The 19,652-nt window shown below is 35.6% G+C and overlaps 1 protein-coding gene across 1 annotated transcript; it reads left to right on the forward strand.

The window, feature by feature from the left end:
* The first annotated feature begins 1,151 nt into the window (after window positions 1-1,151).
* LOC124095297 (olfactory receptor 6N2-like) lies at window positions 1,152-1,934 on the forward strand. Its single transcript, XM_046448453.1, has one exon. The coding sequence runs from the start codon at window positions 1,152-1,154 to the stop codon at window positions 1,932-1,934; it is 783 nt and encodes a 260-aa protein (XP_046304409.1).
* Window positions 1,935-19,652: the final 17,718 nt, after the last annotated feature.

Raw genomic sequence — 19,652 nt, forward strand, 5'->3', positions numbered from 1 at the left:
GAAACCTACATTTAAAGTGACTGGTAATCTTACAATAATCTGACACCTTGAGAATATATACCAGATATTGGGTTTTGCATTGTATCACTTTTTCTCTTTACATTGTGTCAGAACAATTACCCATGATTTTTGATGTGTAGCATATAAGCCTAACTCCTAATGATGAATACTTTTGATGTTTCCATTTTTAGAGGCACTTCAAAGAAAGAAAATCAAGAATTGGAAATCTGGGTAAAACTCCTACTTTATAGTGTCAACACTATTATCTCCATCCTTCCCAATGTTAATGTTAACCCAGAAAACCTGTTTCCTCTGAGTTTGCATTTCTGGTCTCTTTGAGTTTGCTCTCACATCAATAATAGTTGTTTTCCTTTTAAAGACCCTAATCCATCCCCAAATTCCCACCTGAGAATTCCAGCCTGAATTTACCCTCTCCTCTTGAAACATGTTCCTCTTCTTACCTTTAACTAAGCAAGGTCCTTCCTATTCTGCCTGAGAGATACAAATCCAGAAGTCTCTCTGAAAGGCCTCTATTCCATCCATATTGAAACCTGTACAAAGGGCAGACACACTCTCCATCTTTACCTCAAGAGATCCAATGGCCATTGACAGAACAGGAGAATAACAGAACAGGAAGATTCCACATCCTCTACAATCTTGATGGTGAAAGAATCTTAGGGTCAGAGAGGGCACAAGGGTATACAGTAATCAATATGTAGAGATTTCAGGATAATTCATAAATTGCTGGGGATTTTATGCCAAAGAAGTTGGCATCAACATATCAACATATGATTTAATCTATATGTGGAAGTAAGGCATGTCACATGCTCAGTCTAGAAAGATCCATAGATTCAGAGCCTTCTCCTCTAATTTCTGGGAATTATGGGTACTCCTGGGAAATGTGGCATATCTATTTCAATTAGGGGAGAGAGATGGCTTTGAATATTCAGTATTCTACTTTTTAAGAAATATGGTACTTGTGACTGTTTAGAAAGTTGTAGGTAGCCAAGGAGTAAACAGAAGGGAATATTGAGAGACTGAGCATCCATAGTGGTTGACCAGAGATAACTAGATAACCACATAACCCAGGACATCTAAGATCTTCAAACACTCCCCTCCCCTTTCCTTGTCCAGTTGACTCAACTGGCTAAATGGAGAAAGTCAACCGCACATTGGTGACTGAATTTGTTTTCCTGAGATTTTCCAGCTCCCCACATCTCCAGGTGCTCTTCTTCTCCCTCTTCCTCCTGGTCTACCTCTTGTCCTTAGTAGGTAATGCACTCATTGTGCTCCTTGTGGCCCTGGATGGGCGCCTCCACACTCCCATGTACTTCTTCATCTGCAACCTCTCCTTAGTAGAGCTCTGGTATACCATAGTCACTCTGCCCAAGATGCTGGCCAACATTCTAAGTGCCCAAGGGGTCATCTCAGTTCCCAGCTGCATCACTCAGTATTACTTCTTTTTCTCCTTGGCTGCCACTGAGCTCTTCATCCTCACCACCATGGCCTTTGACCGCTATGCTGCCATTTTTCACCCACTCCACTACCCACTGTTGTTCAGTCCCCAAACGTGTGCAACCCGGGCTGGGATCTGCTGGTTTGTGGGTTTCCTCTGTCCCATGTTCCACTCCTTTCTCCTTGCACAAATCTCTTTTTGCACACCAAACCAGATCAACCACTTCTGTGATGCAGATCACATTTTCCACCTTTCCTGCATAGACACATATGTCATTCAAGCAGTAGGCTATGCTTTTAGCACTGCCAGTATCCTAGGAGCCCTAGCCTTTACCATGGCTTCCTATGCCCAAATCCTGGCCACAATATTAGCTATGGCCTTAGCTGCAGCCCAACGCAAAGCCTTCTCTACCTGCACAGCCCACCATCTACTTTGGTATCCTCATCTTCATGTATGTCCGCCCGGCAGTAAAATATGAGTCAAACATCAATAAGATTGTGGCTATTTTCTACTCAGTCATCCCACTTCTTAATCTTCTCATCTATACACTCTGTCACAAGGATGTCAAGGAATCTCTGAAGGTGTTGGTGTCCCGGATCCAAAGAATCTGCCAGGCAAGCAAGCAGTCTCAGTGATGGGGCCACATAGGTAACCAGAAGAAAGCAAAGCTGGATGACTATCCAGAATAAAATCTTCTTTATTCATTTTCTTTGTCATGTAGCCTCTTTAAAAAATATTAAATTTATTTATTTGCCTTGTATGAGTTATCTGGGCATATTTTAAATGAAAAAAAAAAGTCTTCTCCTACAAAGCATACTGTCCATATGCTGCCTGCTCCTTCAGTTGGCCAGCTGTTCTTAGGGGGAAAGAAATGGATAATTTCACATTAATATTAGCATAATGAAATGGAAATGATGTTTGTAGTCCTTCCTCAGTAGCTTGCATCAGTTATCAATTCGTGAATCTGATAAGACTTCTGGGGAAGTAATAAAAGAACAATTTTAAAAAAGTAATAAAAATGTAACAAAAAACAATAAAAAATTCCCTCAGAAGACTGTTCTTGACTTAATAACATGTAAAGCAATGAACAAGTATTGATTCATTTGATTACATTAGTCTCCATCAAGCATAATTACAAAGATCAGCTCAAATACTCATTTTTTAACGAAATGCAGTTCTTTCTGGATATAAAGATAAAAGATGCTCATTATCAAGAAGTCAAATGATGCACACTGCATGACACAGAAAATAAAAGAACATCTTCTAATTTAATCAAGAAAGATTTTAATTTTTCAGTAGCATCCATAATGGTGACTTCAGGATTTTCAACTACTCACAGTAGCCAAGAATCAACCAAAGGATCCATCAATGGATAAATAAAATATGGTTGGTGTGTATGTATGTGTACGTGTGTGTACACTTGTGCATGTGTATATAAATAGTATAAAATATATTTATACATATACAAATATTATTCAGTCCTTTAAAATCAGAAAGTCCTGTCATTTGGGACAACATCATTATGCTAAGTGAAATATACCAGATAAATACTACATGATCTCATTTATGTGAACATTAAAAAAGTAAAATTCACAAAAGCAGGTAGTAGAATAGCAGTTGCGAAGGCCTGAGGGTAAATAGGCAGAAATGGGAAGATGTTGGTCCAAGGATACAAAGTTTCAGTTAGGCAAGATGAATAAATTCTGGAGATCTACTATACAGACATTGACTATAGTTAATAAAAATGTAATGTATAAGTAAAAGTTACCAAGAGAGTAGATATTAAATAGTATAATCACAAAAGTATGTGAAGTGATAGATATTAACTTCATTTAATCATCTCACAAAGTATACATTTATGTCTCAAAATATAATGTTATATACCATAAATACAAACAACTTTTATTTGTCAATTCTACCTTAATAAAGCGAAAAAAGAAAATAAGAGATAGTAATTTGAAAGTCTTGATTAGGAATTGCTTATAGCCATTTCAGTCAAAAAGAAAATTTAACTAAACAGTTTGAAATTTTTTAAAACTTGCAAATAAAAGATTTTGTATTCCTATGTATAGTTACAAATATCAGTCAGATGAGCCTGAATTATTGAAAGATCTGTGTTCCAAAGTTTTCCAAACTTTGGAGTATGTTTATTAAAATACTAAACTTTCATTGAAATACTAAACTTCTGAAAGCCAGACTATATCACAGATAGGCACTTAATGTTATTATCCTTATTTCTTGACAAAATCTTTTTCTTAATTTAGTAATACAGAGCCCTGCTTATGCTAGCCTTTGATTGACTTCCAGTGTTGTGGGAAACATCTGCATTTCCAGAGCAGGCTGGTATAAAATGCAGTGAGTGACAAGAATGTGGGAGCTTCCTTCCTCACTAATTAATGTCAAATGTCTTGTCAAACATCACAGAACTTCCTCCCAGCAGTGTGAAGCTTTCCTTTTCAACCTTTATTTAGGAAAAAAAAAAACTTACCATTTCCAAAACATCAATAGCCTTCATTTTTTTTAAATTATAATTCTCTGATAGCATCAACATGAGCAAGGCCAAAAGAAAAGAGCACATTGACAGATTGCTACAGTTTCACCAGTTGTACACAGAAAAGCAATGTTAAGGTTGCTGTTCCTGAATTATCTATTTTGAAATGTTTAAAGAAAATGGCCTACACCAGGATAAATCTCCTCTTTAACAACTGAACAGCTACAAGTTGATATTCAGTTCTTACTCATAATCTGTCTCCCCATACTCAGATTAGGCAGCTGCACTAAAGTACTCCAAGTCAGGCTTTTTTATTGAGAGATCTGGAACAATCTGTGTGTGCTAAGAGAATGTTGCAATGAGAGCTGGTTGTGGCTCAGTGGTTGAGTGATGGCCTAGCATGCTTGAAGCCCTGGCTTCCACCTCTAGCACTGCAAAAAAGGAAGTAAATAAATGATTTCAATGAATCAGCAAATCTATGATTTTCAGTATTCCAGTTTTTTCAGTTTGAGTGATCTTCACACACACACACACACACACACACACCCCAAAATAAAAAAAAAAAAATATATATATATATATATATATATATATATATATATATATATATATATATCCATTTTTGTGTGTTTTAAAAATAAACAGACCTGAGGTAGTCTTTCAATTTGTCTGGCTTCATGTTTCTATTCAAAAGAATTTTTCCACACTACACTGTGGCATTTGTATGTCTTTACCTATTTGTTAATACAAGTGAAATTCTAAAATGCTAAATTTTCATCAAACTTTCTTTAACATTTCAATTTAATTAAGTCTATAAAATATAAAATAGAGCTAAAATAAAATATTTATTCAAATCACTTTTGGACTAAATTTTCACATGGTTTTATCTACATTGAATAAGAAATTTCAATGCCAAATAAAACTGCAGAATATTTTAAGTATCTTCTTAGAATAGTTAAATTTAAACATTATATTTAATATTTTAAAAATCAAAAAAGTTACTCCAAATAAAAGTAGTTTTATAATTTGTTTAAAGTTTAAGTTTTTTTATGGTTTAAGTGGGAGTTAAAATTGGGTTATATTATTTACAGTAGTTTACAAGCAGTGCCCTGAATGAATTTCAGCTACTGCTGCACATGCTTCTAAGTCTCTCTAAAATTAATGATCTCTGTTTCTGGTGGTTCTCCATCTGCTCATGATTTTATTTTTTAAATACAGGAAATTTTTAAAAGTAATATTGTAAGAACACAACTTGTACCAGTGGAGTACTAAGGATAAGGCCACGGGAGCAAGTTTGCTCAGATGTGGGCAATGAGGGAGTGCATTTTAAAACAATAACAAAACCAGCTGTAGTCAGTCTATATGACTGACTATATGTCTTATATCCATGCAATGACAAAGATGTCAGTAACAAAATATTCCTCCCCACCTAGGAGCGCCAGCGCATGCACATATACACGCACACACACACGCACACATGTTTCTTGTTGGGCCAACTTGCTACGACTTCTTTTGAGTTTTTTTCATTTATTACAAATTTTTATTAGAGCATATAATTATACATAGTATTTGAGTTCATATACACTAAACATGATTTTCTAAAAAATTCATACTGTGTTGCCTCCCCTTTCCCATTCCTCCACTCTGTCTCTCTCTCTCCTTTTTACGATATTCTATCCTGCTATCCCTCTTTCCTTTATTTTACTCTTGTTTCTACACATGAGAGAAAACATTTGACCTTTTAGTTTCTGAGTGTGGCTTATTTCACTTAGCACAATATTCTCCTTTTCCATGCATTTAAGGGCAAATGCCATAACTTCATTCTTCTTTATTGCTTAGTACAACTCCATTGTGTGTGTGTTTTGTGTGTGTGTGTGTGTGTGTGTGTGTGTGTCATGACTTCTTATTCCATTTATCTATTGATGGGCACCTGGGTTTATTTCATAATTTAGTTATTATGAATTGTGCTACTATAAACACGGAGGTGGCTATATAGCTATAGTATGCTGATTTTAGATCTTTTGGAAAAATAACAAGGACTGGGATAGATAGGTCATGGGTGGTTCTAGCCCTAGTTTTTTAAGGAATCTTCATACTGTTTCCAGAGTAGTTATACTAGTCTGCTATGGGAACAAGTGCATGGAGTACTGCGTACATGGCATATGTTAAGGGCCTCTGAGTGGCAGGCCACTCCCCTCTGCTAAGCGCGTGAACATCAGGCCACTCACCCCATAGGCACAGCCTTGGGTGTGAGGCCATGTGTTGCAGTCCCTGCACTTGCTCCATAGCCCACTCCTCATTTGGTCAAGGACAAGGACAGTTAGCAAGAAATTGTATTGGTGGCTGCCTATAATCTTCCTAGCTACTGCCTGAGTATATGTACATGGTAACTGTGCTATAAAATTAGACCTGCTTCCTGCTTGGTCTCCAGAGGTCTTGATTAGTTACTCCACAGCCATACTCTCCTTGTACCGTGCACCTCCTCCCTGGATGAGAGAAAGCCCATGCAGCCTGCAGATCAATCAACAGTAGACAAGTGTACATTTCTCCTCACAACCTCACCAGCATATTGTAGTTTGTATTCTTCATCCTTGCCATTCTGACTAGAGTAAGAAGAAATTTCTAGAGTAGTTTTTGATTTGCATTTTCCTGTTAGAAATGTTGAACTTTATATATATGTATATGTATGTGTGTATATATTTGTTGGCCATATGTGTTTTGTTTTTTTGAGAAGTTTCCATTTAATTCTTTTGCCCACTTGTTGATTGGGTTATTAGGTTTTTTGAGTTCTTTATATCTTCTGAATGTTAATCCCCTATCAGAGGAGTAAATGACCATGATTTTCTCCTATTCTGTAGGCTCTTTCTTCACCCTCTTAATCATTTCTTTTCCTGGGCAGAAGCGTTTTCGTGATTTTTGGAGTCTTGTTGAGGAAGTAGGTGCAAGCACCAATATGATGGAATTTTGATCCTGTTTTCTTATAGCAGTTACAAAGTTTCTAGTCTAATTCCTATATCTTTGATCCATTTTGATTTGAGTACAGGATGAGAGACAGGGATCTGTTTATATTTTTCTACATATAGTTATCCAGTATTCCCAGCATCATTTGTTTAAAAGGCTGTCTTTTCTCCCAAATATATTTTTGGCACTTTTATTAAGTATCAGATGGTTTTTAAGTATGTGGATTTGTCTGGGTGTCTTCTCTTCTGTTCTATTGGTCTTCATGTCTATATTAATTCTAATACCATGCTGTCTTCATTACTACAATTTCAGATCAGGTATTATGATACCTCCTGCTTCACTTTTCTTCCTTAATATTGCTTTTCCTAGGGGCTGGGGCTATAGCTCAGTGGTAAAGTGATTTCCTCACATGTGTGAGGCACTGGGTTCAATACTCAGCACCATATTAAATAAAGATGCTGTGCATTCATCTACAACTAAATAAATATTTTTTAAAAAAATTGCTTTGGCTAATCTGGTTTTCTTATTCTGCCAAACAAATTCAAAAATGTTTTTTTTCTAATTCTGTGAAGAATGTTATTGGTATTTTGATGGGAATTTCATTGAATCTGTATATTGCTTTTGATAGTATAGCCATTTTGACAATATTAATCCTGCCTATTCAAGAACATGGGATGTCTTTCCATCTTTATAGGTCTTCCTCAATTTCTTTCTTCAGTGTTATATAAATTTTATTATATGGCTTTTTCCCTCCTTGGTTAGATTAATTCCCAAGCTTTTTGTTTTGCTTTGTTTCTGTTTTGGTTTTGAGTTATTGGGAATGAGGTGGTTTTTCGGATTTCTTCCTCAGCTGAATCACTGTTGGAGTATAGAAAAGCTATTGATTTATGGGTGTTAATCTTATATCCTGCTACATTTTTTAACTCATTTATCAGCTCTAGAAGTCTTCTGTGGAGTTTTGTGTGTCTTCTAGAAACTGGATAATGTCATAGGTACACAAGGATATCTTGACCTCTTATTTTCCTATTTGCATCCCTTTGATTTCCTTTTCTTGCCTGTCACACTGGCTAGTGTTTCAAAGAATATATTGAGTAGGAGCGGTGAGAGTGAATAGTTTGTCTTGTTCCTGAATCTAAAGGAAACAATTTCAGTTTTTCTTTATGCATTATGACATTAACTTTGAGTGTCATAAATGGCCTTTACATTATTGAAGTAAGTTCCTTCAATCCCTAGATTCTCCAGCATTTTTAATATGAATAGATGTTAGATTTTATCCAAGGCCTTTTCTGTATCTGTTGAGGTGATCATGTGATTCTTGTCCTTAATACGGGTAGTCCTTAAAAGTGAAAAATTACATTTATTGATTTTCTTATGTTGAACCAACCTTGCTTCCTTGGAATGAAACCTACTTGATTGTGGTGTATTATCTTTTTGAAGTATTTTGTAATGCAGTTTGCTAATATTTAATTAAAGACTTTTGCATCTATGTTCATCAGGAATATTGATCTGTAATTTTCTTAAATTGATGCATCTTTGTCTGGTTTTAGTATCAGGGTTGTACTGGCTTCATAGAATGTATTTGGGAGTGTTCCCTCCCTTTCAATTTCATGGAATAATTTAAGAAAGACTGGTATTAGTTCTTCTGTAAAGGTCTGGTAGAAATCAGTTGAGAATCCATCAGGTCCTGGGCTTCTGATTTCAGGGAGGCTTTCAATTGCTGTTTCAATTTTATTACTTGATATTGATCTGTTTGGGATTTTATATCTTCCTGATTCAATTTGGGCAGGTTATATGTGTCTACAAATTTGTCAATGTCTTCTAGGTTTTCTAGTTCATTGAAGTATAAATTTTCAAAATAGGTTCTGATAATTCTCTGGGTTTCAGAAGGGTCTTTCTCACCTCTAATCTATTTAATTTGAGTCTTCTCTCTCTTTCTTTTAGTTAGTTTGGCTAAGGGTTTATCTGTCTTATTTATCTTTTTGAAAAAGCAATTCTTCATTGCATTGTTTTGTATTATTTTATTATTCTCAATTTAATTAAATTTGGCTCTGTTCTTAATTATTTTGCTTCTTCTACTGGATTTGGAATTAGTTTGTCCTTTTTCTATGGCCTTGAGGTGGCATATAAGCTTATTTATTTGGAATCTCTCTGCTTTTAATGCTACTATTGAGTTTTAATAATATCTGTAAGCTTCAAATTAGTACATTGTTACACTTAAACTTTAGTAAACATTATATACTACATGGAAGTTAATTCAAATAATAATTCCCTGCTAAATAGTAACACTGGTCATTTTGAACTCAGCTACCAAGTACTGGCATTAATTTAGAGTAAGTATGAAATGATTTGGAATCTCTAGTTCATTTCAGAACTGAGTCCATTTCTCTAAACCCCATAGTACCACCTTCTTACTTTGAAAAATTAGATTCTAAATAAACAAAGATGGTATAGTGACTTAAAGACAAGGGCAAAAACAAATGTGACTTCAATTTCATTCTCTGCTGTCATTTGGAGTTTTTATTTGTGGTTAAAACTTAAATTAGTGAAACAGCATGAACTGTAAGGTGTAATTTTTGTGTTTCTAAAGTACAAATTTGTATGTGAAATAAGTATTTTCATTGAATAAATTTTACTAAATAATATCTTTTCAATTGAAATATATTATTTTTAATTGTTATTTTTTAATAGTTATTAAACTGAGGTTTTATTTCTCATTACTATAATAGATCAACATGTATGTACAAGTTTTTGCAAAAAAAATTAATATACTTCTTTCTATATCATTTCTTACCTTTTCCTTTTTTATTGTTTGACATGAATACATATTCAAAGTTCAGTAAAAGGACATTTCTCTACCTGCACTTCTTTTCTGAGCATTATGATGTGTGGGAGTCCAACCTTATGGGTGACTGAGTTACACTCCCCAGCTGGGTGCTCAGGCGCTCAGTCACAGAAATGGGTGTGTCTTGCTACAGCCCCATGGATGAAGCTATGCTCACTTGTTTCTTTGTAATATAACCCCTTGCCCTGTTTAGGATAGAATCTTCCATGGAAGTGCCTTGTGTGTGTCCCCTCCTCTTACGGTGCCCTTGGGTGTGGCCTACCCAGGTGTCCATCAACCTACTGACAGTGGACATCATGAAGATAGACTCAGCCTCCTGAAACCTGACCCCTTGCCTCATTTGAATAGCTTCTCCTCAATAAAAGGGGTCAGCGCATGCTCTCGAACTCTGCAGACCCTTAAGGTCAGAGGAGCCATCACAGCAACCCCAAAGAAAAAAGGTATTTGTGTCTCTTGTGTGGTTATTTCGTGCAGCCCAGTTAGCCCAGTTTAACTAGAGTGACCCCTGAGCCTTTTAGTCGTGAGAACAGAAACCCGGCAATGATGAATTTAATTTCATGATTTTTACTGAAAATTTAATTGTACAAAGGGGAAGTATAACAATAATCCATTCTGATTAATTAATAAACTGTGTACATTATCAACTTTCATAACCAATGTCAACTTTATATCAAAAATAATATCAAAAAAGAATCTAAAAATAAATAAATAAATAAACCTCTGTTACCTATAAAACTTCCAACATTTTAGATAACCGATATAAGATCTTTTTTTCATCAGTTAACAAAAGTACAATATTCCTTTCAACTATTTTCTTCACCATCAAAGTGTTGGAATTGGACTGGCACACTGTGACCCAGGAATCAATTACACAAGCCTATACCACCATCACAAAAAGTTAGGAATTCTCATTTAAACTATAACATTGGGCAAACTTTTTCTTAAACTCTGTACTTTTTTTTTAACTTTGTATTATTTTTAAGGTAAAATACATCAACATTAAGTCTGCCATTTTAAATATCTTTAAGCATATAATCCAGAAGCATTAATTACATTTACAATATTGTGCCATGGTCATCACTATCTACTTCCAGAATTTTCATCACCCAAACAAAATCTCTGTACCCATTACATCATAGTTACTTATCTCCTCCTCCCTCTTGCCCACAGTAACATGGAATCTATTTTCTGTGACTATGAATATGCTTATCCTAGATATTTCACATAAACAGAATTATATAATATTTGTTGTTATTGTTGTTTTCTGGCTCACTCATTTTACTTTTTTTGACATCTTGAAGGTTTGTTCATATTGCAGCAAATATCAGAACTTTATTCCTTTTTATGGCTGTCTATTTTGCTATTTTTATATTAGTCTAACAAACTTTAACAAACAAAAGGTGTACTTCTGTTCACATATTGATCAATAAATAATACTCAATTCAGAACATTATAAAATAATGTAAGTATCTCAGTCACTACCAATGTGGTATCTTATCACTCTGAAATCACTTGCAAAGTTGCCTGACAGCTAGCCAACCTATCAGCAGCAACTCTAATAACTGCTAAAATTTTGAGTTAATACAAAAGAAATACAATTGATCAACAAATATATGAAAAATGTTCAACATCTCTAGCAATGAGAGAAATGCAAATCAAAACTACTCTAAGATTTTACCTCATTCCTGTCAGAACAGCAATCATCAAAAATACAGGCAACAACAAATGTTGGTGAGGATATGGTGAAAAAGGTACATTCATATATTGCTGGTGGGACTGCAAATTTGTGCAACCACTATGGAAAGCATTATGGAAATTTCTCAGAAAATTGGGAATGGAACCACCATTTGAACCAGCTATCCCACCCCTAGGTTTATACCCAAAGGACTTAAGATCAGCATACTATAATGACACAGCCAGAACAATGTGTATAGCAGCTCAATTCATAATAGCTAGACTATGGAACCAAGCTAGGTGTCCCTCAATACATGAATGGATAAAGAAAATGTGGTATGTATACTTGATGGAATATTACTCAGCTTTAAAGAAGAGTGAAATTATGGAATTTGCCAGTAAATGGTTGTATTGGAGAATATTATGTTAAACAAAATAAGCCAATCTCACAAAATCAAAGGCTGAATATTTTCTCTAATATGTGAATGCTAATTCACAATAAGGGGGCAAGGAGGGGGGGCACTAGAGAAGAATAGCATTACCTTAGATTAGATAGATGGAAGTGATGGGAGGGAAGGGGAAGAGATGTGGGTATATGAAAGATAGTAGAATGAAACAAACATTATTACTATATGCATATATGTGAATACATGACCAATATGATTCTGCAACATGTACACTCAGAAAAATGAGAAATTATATCCCACATATGTATGACATGTAAAAGTGCATAAATGCATTCTACTGTCATGTATAAATAATTAAAACAAATTTTAAAATTTAAAAAATAATAACTATAAACAATATTTTGAGATATCTAAGTAAGTCTAATGGGATAAAAAGATTGTACTTTTATATTGGTAACAAAGTTACAGGTACTAATACTAATGTGTTTTTATTTTTTTGTCAAATTCATAAAGAATCATTAAATTTAAATAAATTTTAATAAGAAATAAAGATGTAATTTTCCCTGTTCAAGTTCATGAATCCTTACATCCAGTTTAATTGTTGTTGTTTTCACCATGCTAGGGATTGAAACCAGGGCCTCCCACATACTAATCAAGCACTCTACCACTAAACTACATTCTCACAGGGAGAAAGGAAGGGAAAAGGGAAATACTGGGGAGTAATACTGGTAAATTATATTGTTATTTGGAGTAATATTGGTTAATTATATTGTTATATTGTGTGCATATACAAATGTGTAATGATGAAGCCCACCATTATGTGCAACTATAATATACCAATTAAGAAATGAAAAACAAAACTATACCCCAGGCCTAGAATAAGTTTTGAGAGAAGCACTTTCTCACTTATGTACCCATTCGTAGTAATATAACAAGACTAACTTCAAATTTCAAATTTTTCTGATATATATATATATATATATATATATATATATATCAGAAAAATTAAAAGTTTATAAAACACAGCACATTCCTGGAACACAGTACCACTCCAATATTCACTACAAGTATCCCTCTCAGTTTTAAATTAGTGGACGAAATAAGGCAGAACAAGCTTCAAAAGAGGCCCACAGTAAAATTATTTAATACAAAGACATATTTACAGAAACACAGAAAGCAAAATGCTGGATGCACCAAACGAAGGCCTGAGAGGGTGCTGCATGGGCTGTGGACTGCTGCTTACCATTCCCATCATGTGGCAGCACTCACACTGTTATAGCCTCCTGATGGAACATGCAAGTGTGACCTGTTATTTTTAGCTTGTAGCACCTTTTGCAAGGGGTTTAAAAAAAACATAGTGAAAATAGGACTCATTTTAATTTAGCGTAATTAATATGCTACAGCTAATGGGAATATAGGATCCAACCCTGAAAAGAAAAAAAGAACAGAATCAGAGTTTATTGTGAATACACATATATGAGTCTTTCAAATATGAGTAAAGATACATGTCTCAGTTTATATCACAGATGAATAATATCATAAAAGAAACACAGATATTCTTGAATAAGGAGGAGGACAGAGAAAGAATGTTAACTGGCATTTGCTGTGTCATTCTTTTTTTTTCTTTTTTTTTATTGGTTGTTCAAAACATTACAAAGCTCATGACATATCATCTTTCATACATTTGATTCAAGTGGGTTATGAACTCCCATTTTTACCCCAAATACAAGTTGCAGAATCACATTGGTTACACATCGACATTTTTACATAATACCATATTAGTGACTGTTTTATTCTTAAGTCTTCAGTTTTACACCTGAGTTTTGGCAGTTGATAAGTGTTAGTCAAAGTTGAAAGCAATTTTGTTTGATTCCAAATAGTATGCACTTTCTACCATCTCAAGTTGCTTCTTTACCTTTCAAAAAACATCATAGCTGATGCCAAATACAGGCCTATGTTAGTTCTGTAAAACATTTCAGCCCTCTTTTTACTCAATCTCTGACTTCCAAATTGGTAAAAATAGTTTCCTGCCCACTATCTCTACTTCCTCTTCTTTCAAATATTCTTTAATACCCTCAAATCTAGGTTTACCCTAAGAGTCACTGATAAGCAAGATACATTTCCAAGTTTTTTTCTCTCTTACCACCTCCTTCTATAGTGGATGGACATATATAAATAAGTGGTAAATTTAAAAAAAAACTCATCTATTTGAAATAAAAAAAAACAAATTTTTTTTTTAACAAAACAAAATACAGTTCTACTTTTTAAGAGAGACAAATCTAAAACAAAGTGATTCAACAAGATGGAAAATTAAGGAAGGATCAAATATACATCAAGCAGATGAAATAAGAAAAATTACAGGCACCATACTTCTATTGTTAGATAGATTTCTTCATATCATAGCAGAAGAGCACTTTATAATCCTAATGGATGAAATTTATAATGAAGTTATGGCAGAGGTGAGTCCCAAATCAAAAATATCAACACTCATAATGCAAAAAGGACAAGAGGATAAATTCATTAAGTTCCTAAGTTTTTTAAAGCTATAGAAGAAACAAAATAGAATTGTTATAAAATTTTTGTATAATTTGTCATAATATACTTATAATTTTTCATAGTGTATATTTGGTGAGAAAACATATCGTTGGTCTTTTGTACCCATGGGTTCCACATCTGGAGATTTGACCTAGTGTAGACAGAAAATATTCCTCTTCCTCCCAAAAATTGCATCTACATTGAACATATAGAGGCCTTTTTCCTTATCATTATTCCCTAAACAACCGAGTATGACAGCTATTTACATGGTGTATAAGCTATTTATATAATACTTATACTATTACAACTATTTATATTTTAGTAGGAATTATATGTAATCCAGAGATCATTCAAACATATAGGGGAGATATTCACAGTTTATATGCAAATACTGTGCCATTTTGTACAAGAGACTTTAGCATCCATGAATTTTAGTATGCAAAGGGAATCCTGAAACTAAACCCTCACAGTCACCAAGTGACAACTATATGATCATTGCTTCCATCTTCTGGCTCTTTCGTTTTACCTCTGAATCATCCTTCTTTTTTCAGACAGCTTCTGTTGTATCTAAGGAAATTTCTCAGCCTGCCTCCCACATAAAATAGTTCAGAGATCCAAAAGTTTTCCTTTGTTTAGTAATATATCTATCTTTTCAGCTAAGTTGATACAATTCCTTTAAAAACTTTATAGGCTTCCTGTGACTCAATTTGTAATCCAGTTTTTATTGTATAAATAGTACTTAAACAGAAGTCTGTCTCTATCTTAGGCTCCTTGTTAGACTGATGGACAACATCTCTACCCTAAGATATTTTGGCATAGATTAAATCTAAAACCCTACAAGACCTAGATACTATATTTTAACTTTTTGCTTGAAAATGGAAAAATCCCTTCTTTATTCACTTCTCTCTGTACCTTTGGTTAAAAGAACCCCCCTGCAGGCACTTTCAGCATTCTAAGTAAAAAACTCTTAACCAGGCCTATCAGTTCACAAAGTCCTTTTTTTTTTTTTTATTTCCACAGTGCTACATTTTCTGCTGCTACATACAAGGATCTTTTTCCTCCAGCTTCTGGTAACATTTCCCTCACTTGCCTTTAATATTTTCTCCACTGTCCTCATTAAGAGTCTTCCAAAGCTCCTTGCTATTTCTTCCTGAAAACCACTGTAGACAGGTTGACAGGTAGGGTGTGGCTGGTGGTGGGTCACTGGTGTTAGGACAAATGATACACACATGATGAAAGTGAGAGACAGGAAGCAAACCGTGGATCAGCAAGATTTTCTTTATTCAGTATTTAGCTGTGGATTCAATTGGTAGAACCCTGGTGCAGCTCATTTTCAGAGCAGAAAATGGCATGAATTGGAGAAAGCTTCTGGGTTAAACAGGCTTCTTTTAGGATGGAACTGGAAGGTAATTCCTGGGGTTCATTGTATTGGGGTCTACCTGATTCATTAGGGTTGGACAGGAAGGTGAACAGGGAATTTCCTGGGGCTTATTGTATTGGGGTCAGGTGACCCATGGGGGGGGGGGGGTGTCAGTTAATTGTGCAAGTTCCTTTTATGTTCCTATTCTGGCTGAGGCCTGGATTTTAAATGACAATAACTTGGGGAAAATGCCCTTGGACTTATTTTCCATATCTTTCAAATGAGGGCATGCCTTTGGGGTTTGCATTTTGTTCCTGATAAACTCTTTTGTGCTCACTCCCCAAACATTCCCCCCTGCTGATTTTCTCCTCCACCAATTTCCTCCTTCACATCTTTTCATCTTGTTGTTATGCCTCAAAATTGGGCCCAGAGCATTGGAATTTGCCACATGTGCATTGCAACCTCTGAATCCATGAGCTGCAAAATAAACTTCCCCTCCTGTAAAATTGTTCTTATCAGGTCTTTTGGTCACAGTGGTGAAAAAGCTGTCCACCACTCTTTCATAAGGGCAGCAATCCCACTCAGGAGGACCCCATCCTTATGAACTAATTGTTAGATCAGGACACAAGAAAATACCACTGACTTCAATTAAAATCAAATTAAAGCAAGCTTATTATTTCTACCAGCTGGGCTGCCTCTCCCCACAAAAACTGCAGGAACAAGACAGCACTGAATCTTTCTTACAGCCCAGCTTTATAGCCCAAAAAGTTACACAAAGGGGCTTACAGATAACAAAAAAAAAAAGCTAGTTTACATTTTTGCTGGCCCAGGCATCACAATTTATGAAGGTCATCAGAGCCTCAGAGAGGGTCAGTATCTGGCCAGGGAAGGCCAAGATTTATGAGGCATCACTAAAGTTTCAGAGAGGACTTCAATCTGGTCAGAGAGCCTGGCATGGGTGAGTTCAAAGCAGGGGCAGGCATTCCAAGCTAGTTCAGGATTTGTAGTAATTTATAGTAAAGCCGAAATTATATTTTCATGGGTTTGTGGCAAGATGGCTCCCAATTTTAAGAGAAAATCAGGCTGGGTCTATCACTAATCACATCCCAAAGGCCCCACCTCCAAATCCTACCACACTGAGAGTTAGGTTTTAACATTTGAATTAAACCGAGAGGAGAAAGAAAATGTCTATATAATGTCATTCTATAACAGCAAAGCAACATGTTTTGTCTTGCCCTGCAATGTATGAGACATCAACTTGGAAGACTCAAAGACTTCAAAAGGTGGTTTGACAGCTGGGATCCAGAATCCTCTGGTTGGAATCATCACTCACATGTCTGGTATTGGTCTAAGATGATTTTTAAATTTGCTCACTGGAGTACCTCCTGTGGACTCTGCATGTGTCTTGGCTCCTCACAGCTGGACTTCTTACATGGTAGGTAAGGGGGTCCAAGTGTAAATATTCCAAGACACAAGGCAGAAGTGGCATCACCTTTTATTATCCAGCCTCAGAAATCACATATCATACTATCAGTCTTGCTCTATGGGTTGAAATGATCAAAGCCCAAATGGATTTACACAAGTTAGGGGAAATAGGCTTCACTTTTTGATGGAGAAGAAGCAAGGTGATATTATAGAACAGTATGAGGGTAAGAAAGAATTCTTATGGGTATTGAAAGATGAGTGACTCACCCAAGAAGGAAGTTCAACCAAAAGATTTTATTAGGGGGACTTCACAAAGAAGAAGAAAAGGAAAGGAATAGAGCAGCAGAAAGGAAAGGAAGAGAACAGAGACCAGAGAGGAAGAGAGCAGAGAAAGAGAGCAGAGAGGGTGAGCTCGCAAGCTTCAGCTTAAGAAGGGTTGCTCGGTGACTTGGTGGGTGCTGATTGGCAGGGTGACTCAGGAACAGCAAGTGGACACTGTGTCTCCCAGGGATTGGTCCAGAAAACTTTTGATTTTGCGCCCTTCAAAGAGGAGAGGGAGGGGTAAGGGATTATGTGATGTTTCTCTGCGAGACAGAAACTTAAATTCAGCTGGGAGAAACCCAATGGGGGAAATAAAACCAAAAAGGCAAGGTCTCCCACACACCCAACAGTATCTTTAGAAAGTACAATCTTCCACAATCCCTTTGAAGTTAGGCATAGCTATGTGACATGCTCTGATCAGTAAAATAACTATTATCAATCAGCTCACTAGTCAAAATATGTTTATTTATCATCTATATTCTTAACTCTATGTAAAATAACTGAAATACATGAGATTCTGTGTATAGCTAAAAATAAATTTATTATTAAACTATATCAAATTCCGTAAGATAGGTAAAGTGGCATTATTACTTTTTGTGGGTGTAGTAGGACATTGACAGTGACAGAAGAAAATTTTGAGAAAGAAAAAGAACATAAAAAGATCAACCCAGAGGTATTATGGGAGAGTTAAAAGAAACCAATATTCCTGGACATTGTCTCTGAAATATTCTTGACAGGTCATCCTATACTTTTGGTGATCTAAGGAACTAAATCTAAAATAACAGATTAATTAGTTATTTCCCATTGGAAAGTCAAATATACTGGAGACTCAGGTCGTCAGAGACCTTACAGAGACACCAAACCTATGAGTATGTTTCTCATGAGGATCTGCTATGTAAAGAGAGGATAAAATAAGCAAATCATCAAAGCCACCTGCCTTTAGACTACTTATTTCTCCAAACAGAAAAACACTATTCCAACAATATCCTGGAAAACAGTGAACAACATGGAATAAACCAGAGATTCTCAACTGCAAAAGGATATCAATGTGTGCACTTGTATTTCTAATATGCATTCTTAAATATGGTTATTTTGCACAGAATTTGGATTTATGTATCTATTTATGTGTATCTTTCTGTGTTAATATTTTTATGTTTAATGAGTTTTGACTTTCATTGTTATTTGTAATGAAATTCGTATTTGTATACAGTGTGTGTATTTGACTTTAAGTGAATCTAGCATCTGAGGATGTTAGGTTATTCTCCTGTGCTTATATTTAGAAACACAATATGTTAGTGTATGCATATGTAGAGTTTATGTGAGTGGTCTGGGGATTTGTATATGTGTTATGATATAAAGGGATGAAGTTTGAGAGGCTGTAAGATACAGAAATAAGCAACTAGAAAGGTCTTGTTATCTCCTTCCAGAACATTTTTTTTTAAACTAGAAAGATCCTCTGGAAAATTGAACTGCTTAACTGCCTTAAAAGAAATGATCTATCCAATCCCTTCTCTCCCCACTGAAAACCTTGAAGTTCATCTCATGGTGAAATGATAGAAAAGGAAGAGGTTGAGGGCATCTGGTAACTGGAATAATACCTGGAAAGGGGCAGGAAATAGAGAGGAAGAGGTAAACATTAGGCCAGAGAAAAGCCAAGTTGAGAGAAAAGAAAAACATGTGAAAAAAGGAAAAGAAACACAAAAGGCTTCAGGAGAGAGGAAAGGAAAGGAAATCCTCTTTACTTGGAATAGGTTTTTTCATGTCCTGAACACAGAACAAAGTCTGGCTTTGAGCAGAAAAACATCTGCTGGGAGGGAAAATTCCATCCCCAGCCCTGCAGCAAGGCTAGGAAACGGAGAAAAGGGGGTTAGAATGATCCAACACTTCACCCAGGAGAAACCAAACCAAATTCAATGCTTCACCTGAAAGTAGGCACCATCAGGAAGAGATCAAGACAGCTGGGCTCAGAGAGACAAATATTTGCCCAGGGTTCCAAGAGTGGGCCAGGGTGGGGGCAGTTGGGCTGCCTCATTTCAAAGACACTGAAAGCCTAAAAGAAAGGGAGTCCCAGGGCTTTGATCCAATGCAGAGAGAGGTCATTTTTGACCTCGTCACAATTCCACTATGGCGACTCTTCTTTGCCGTGTCTTTTTCTTCCCATCAAAAGGGATGTGAGCAGG

The sequence above is a fragment of the Marmota monax genome, unplaced genomic scaffold (assembly GCF_021218885.2).
Source record: "Marmota monax isolate L192 unplaced genomic scaffold, Marmota_monax_Labrador192_F-V1.1 WCK01_AAM20220418_F8-fsc00534, whole genome shotgun sequence".
Taxonomy (NCBI): Eukaryota; Metazoa; Chordata; class Mammalia; order Rodentia; family Sciuridae; genus Marmota; species Marmota monax.

Bases quoted from the DNA above. Each gene is read 5' to 3' on its own strand.
- LOC124095297 (XM_046448453.1), top strand. From the start codon at position 1,152: ATGGAGAAAGTCAACCGCACATTGGTGACTGAATTTGTTTTCCTGAGA.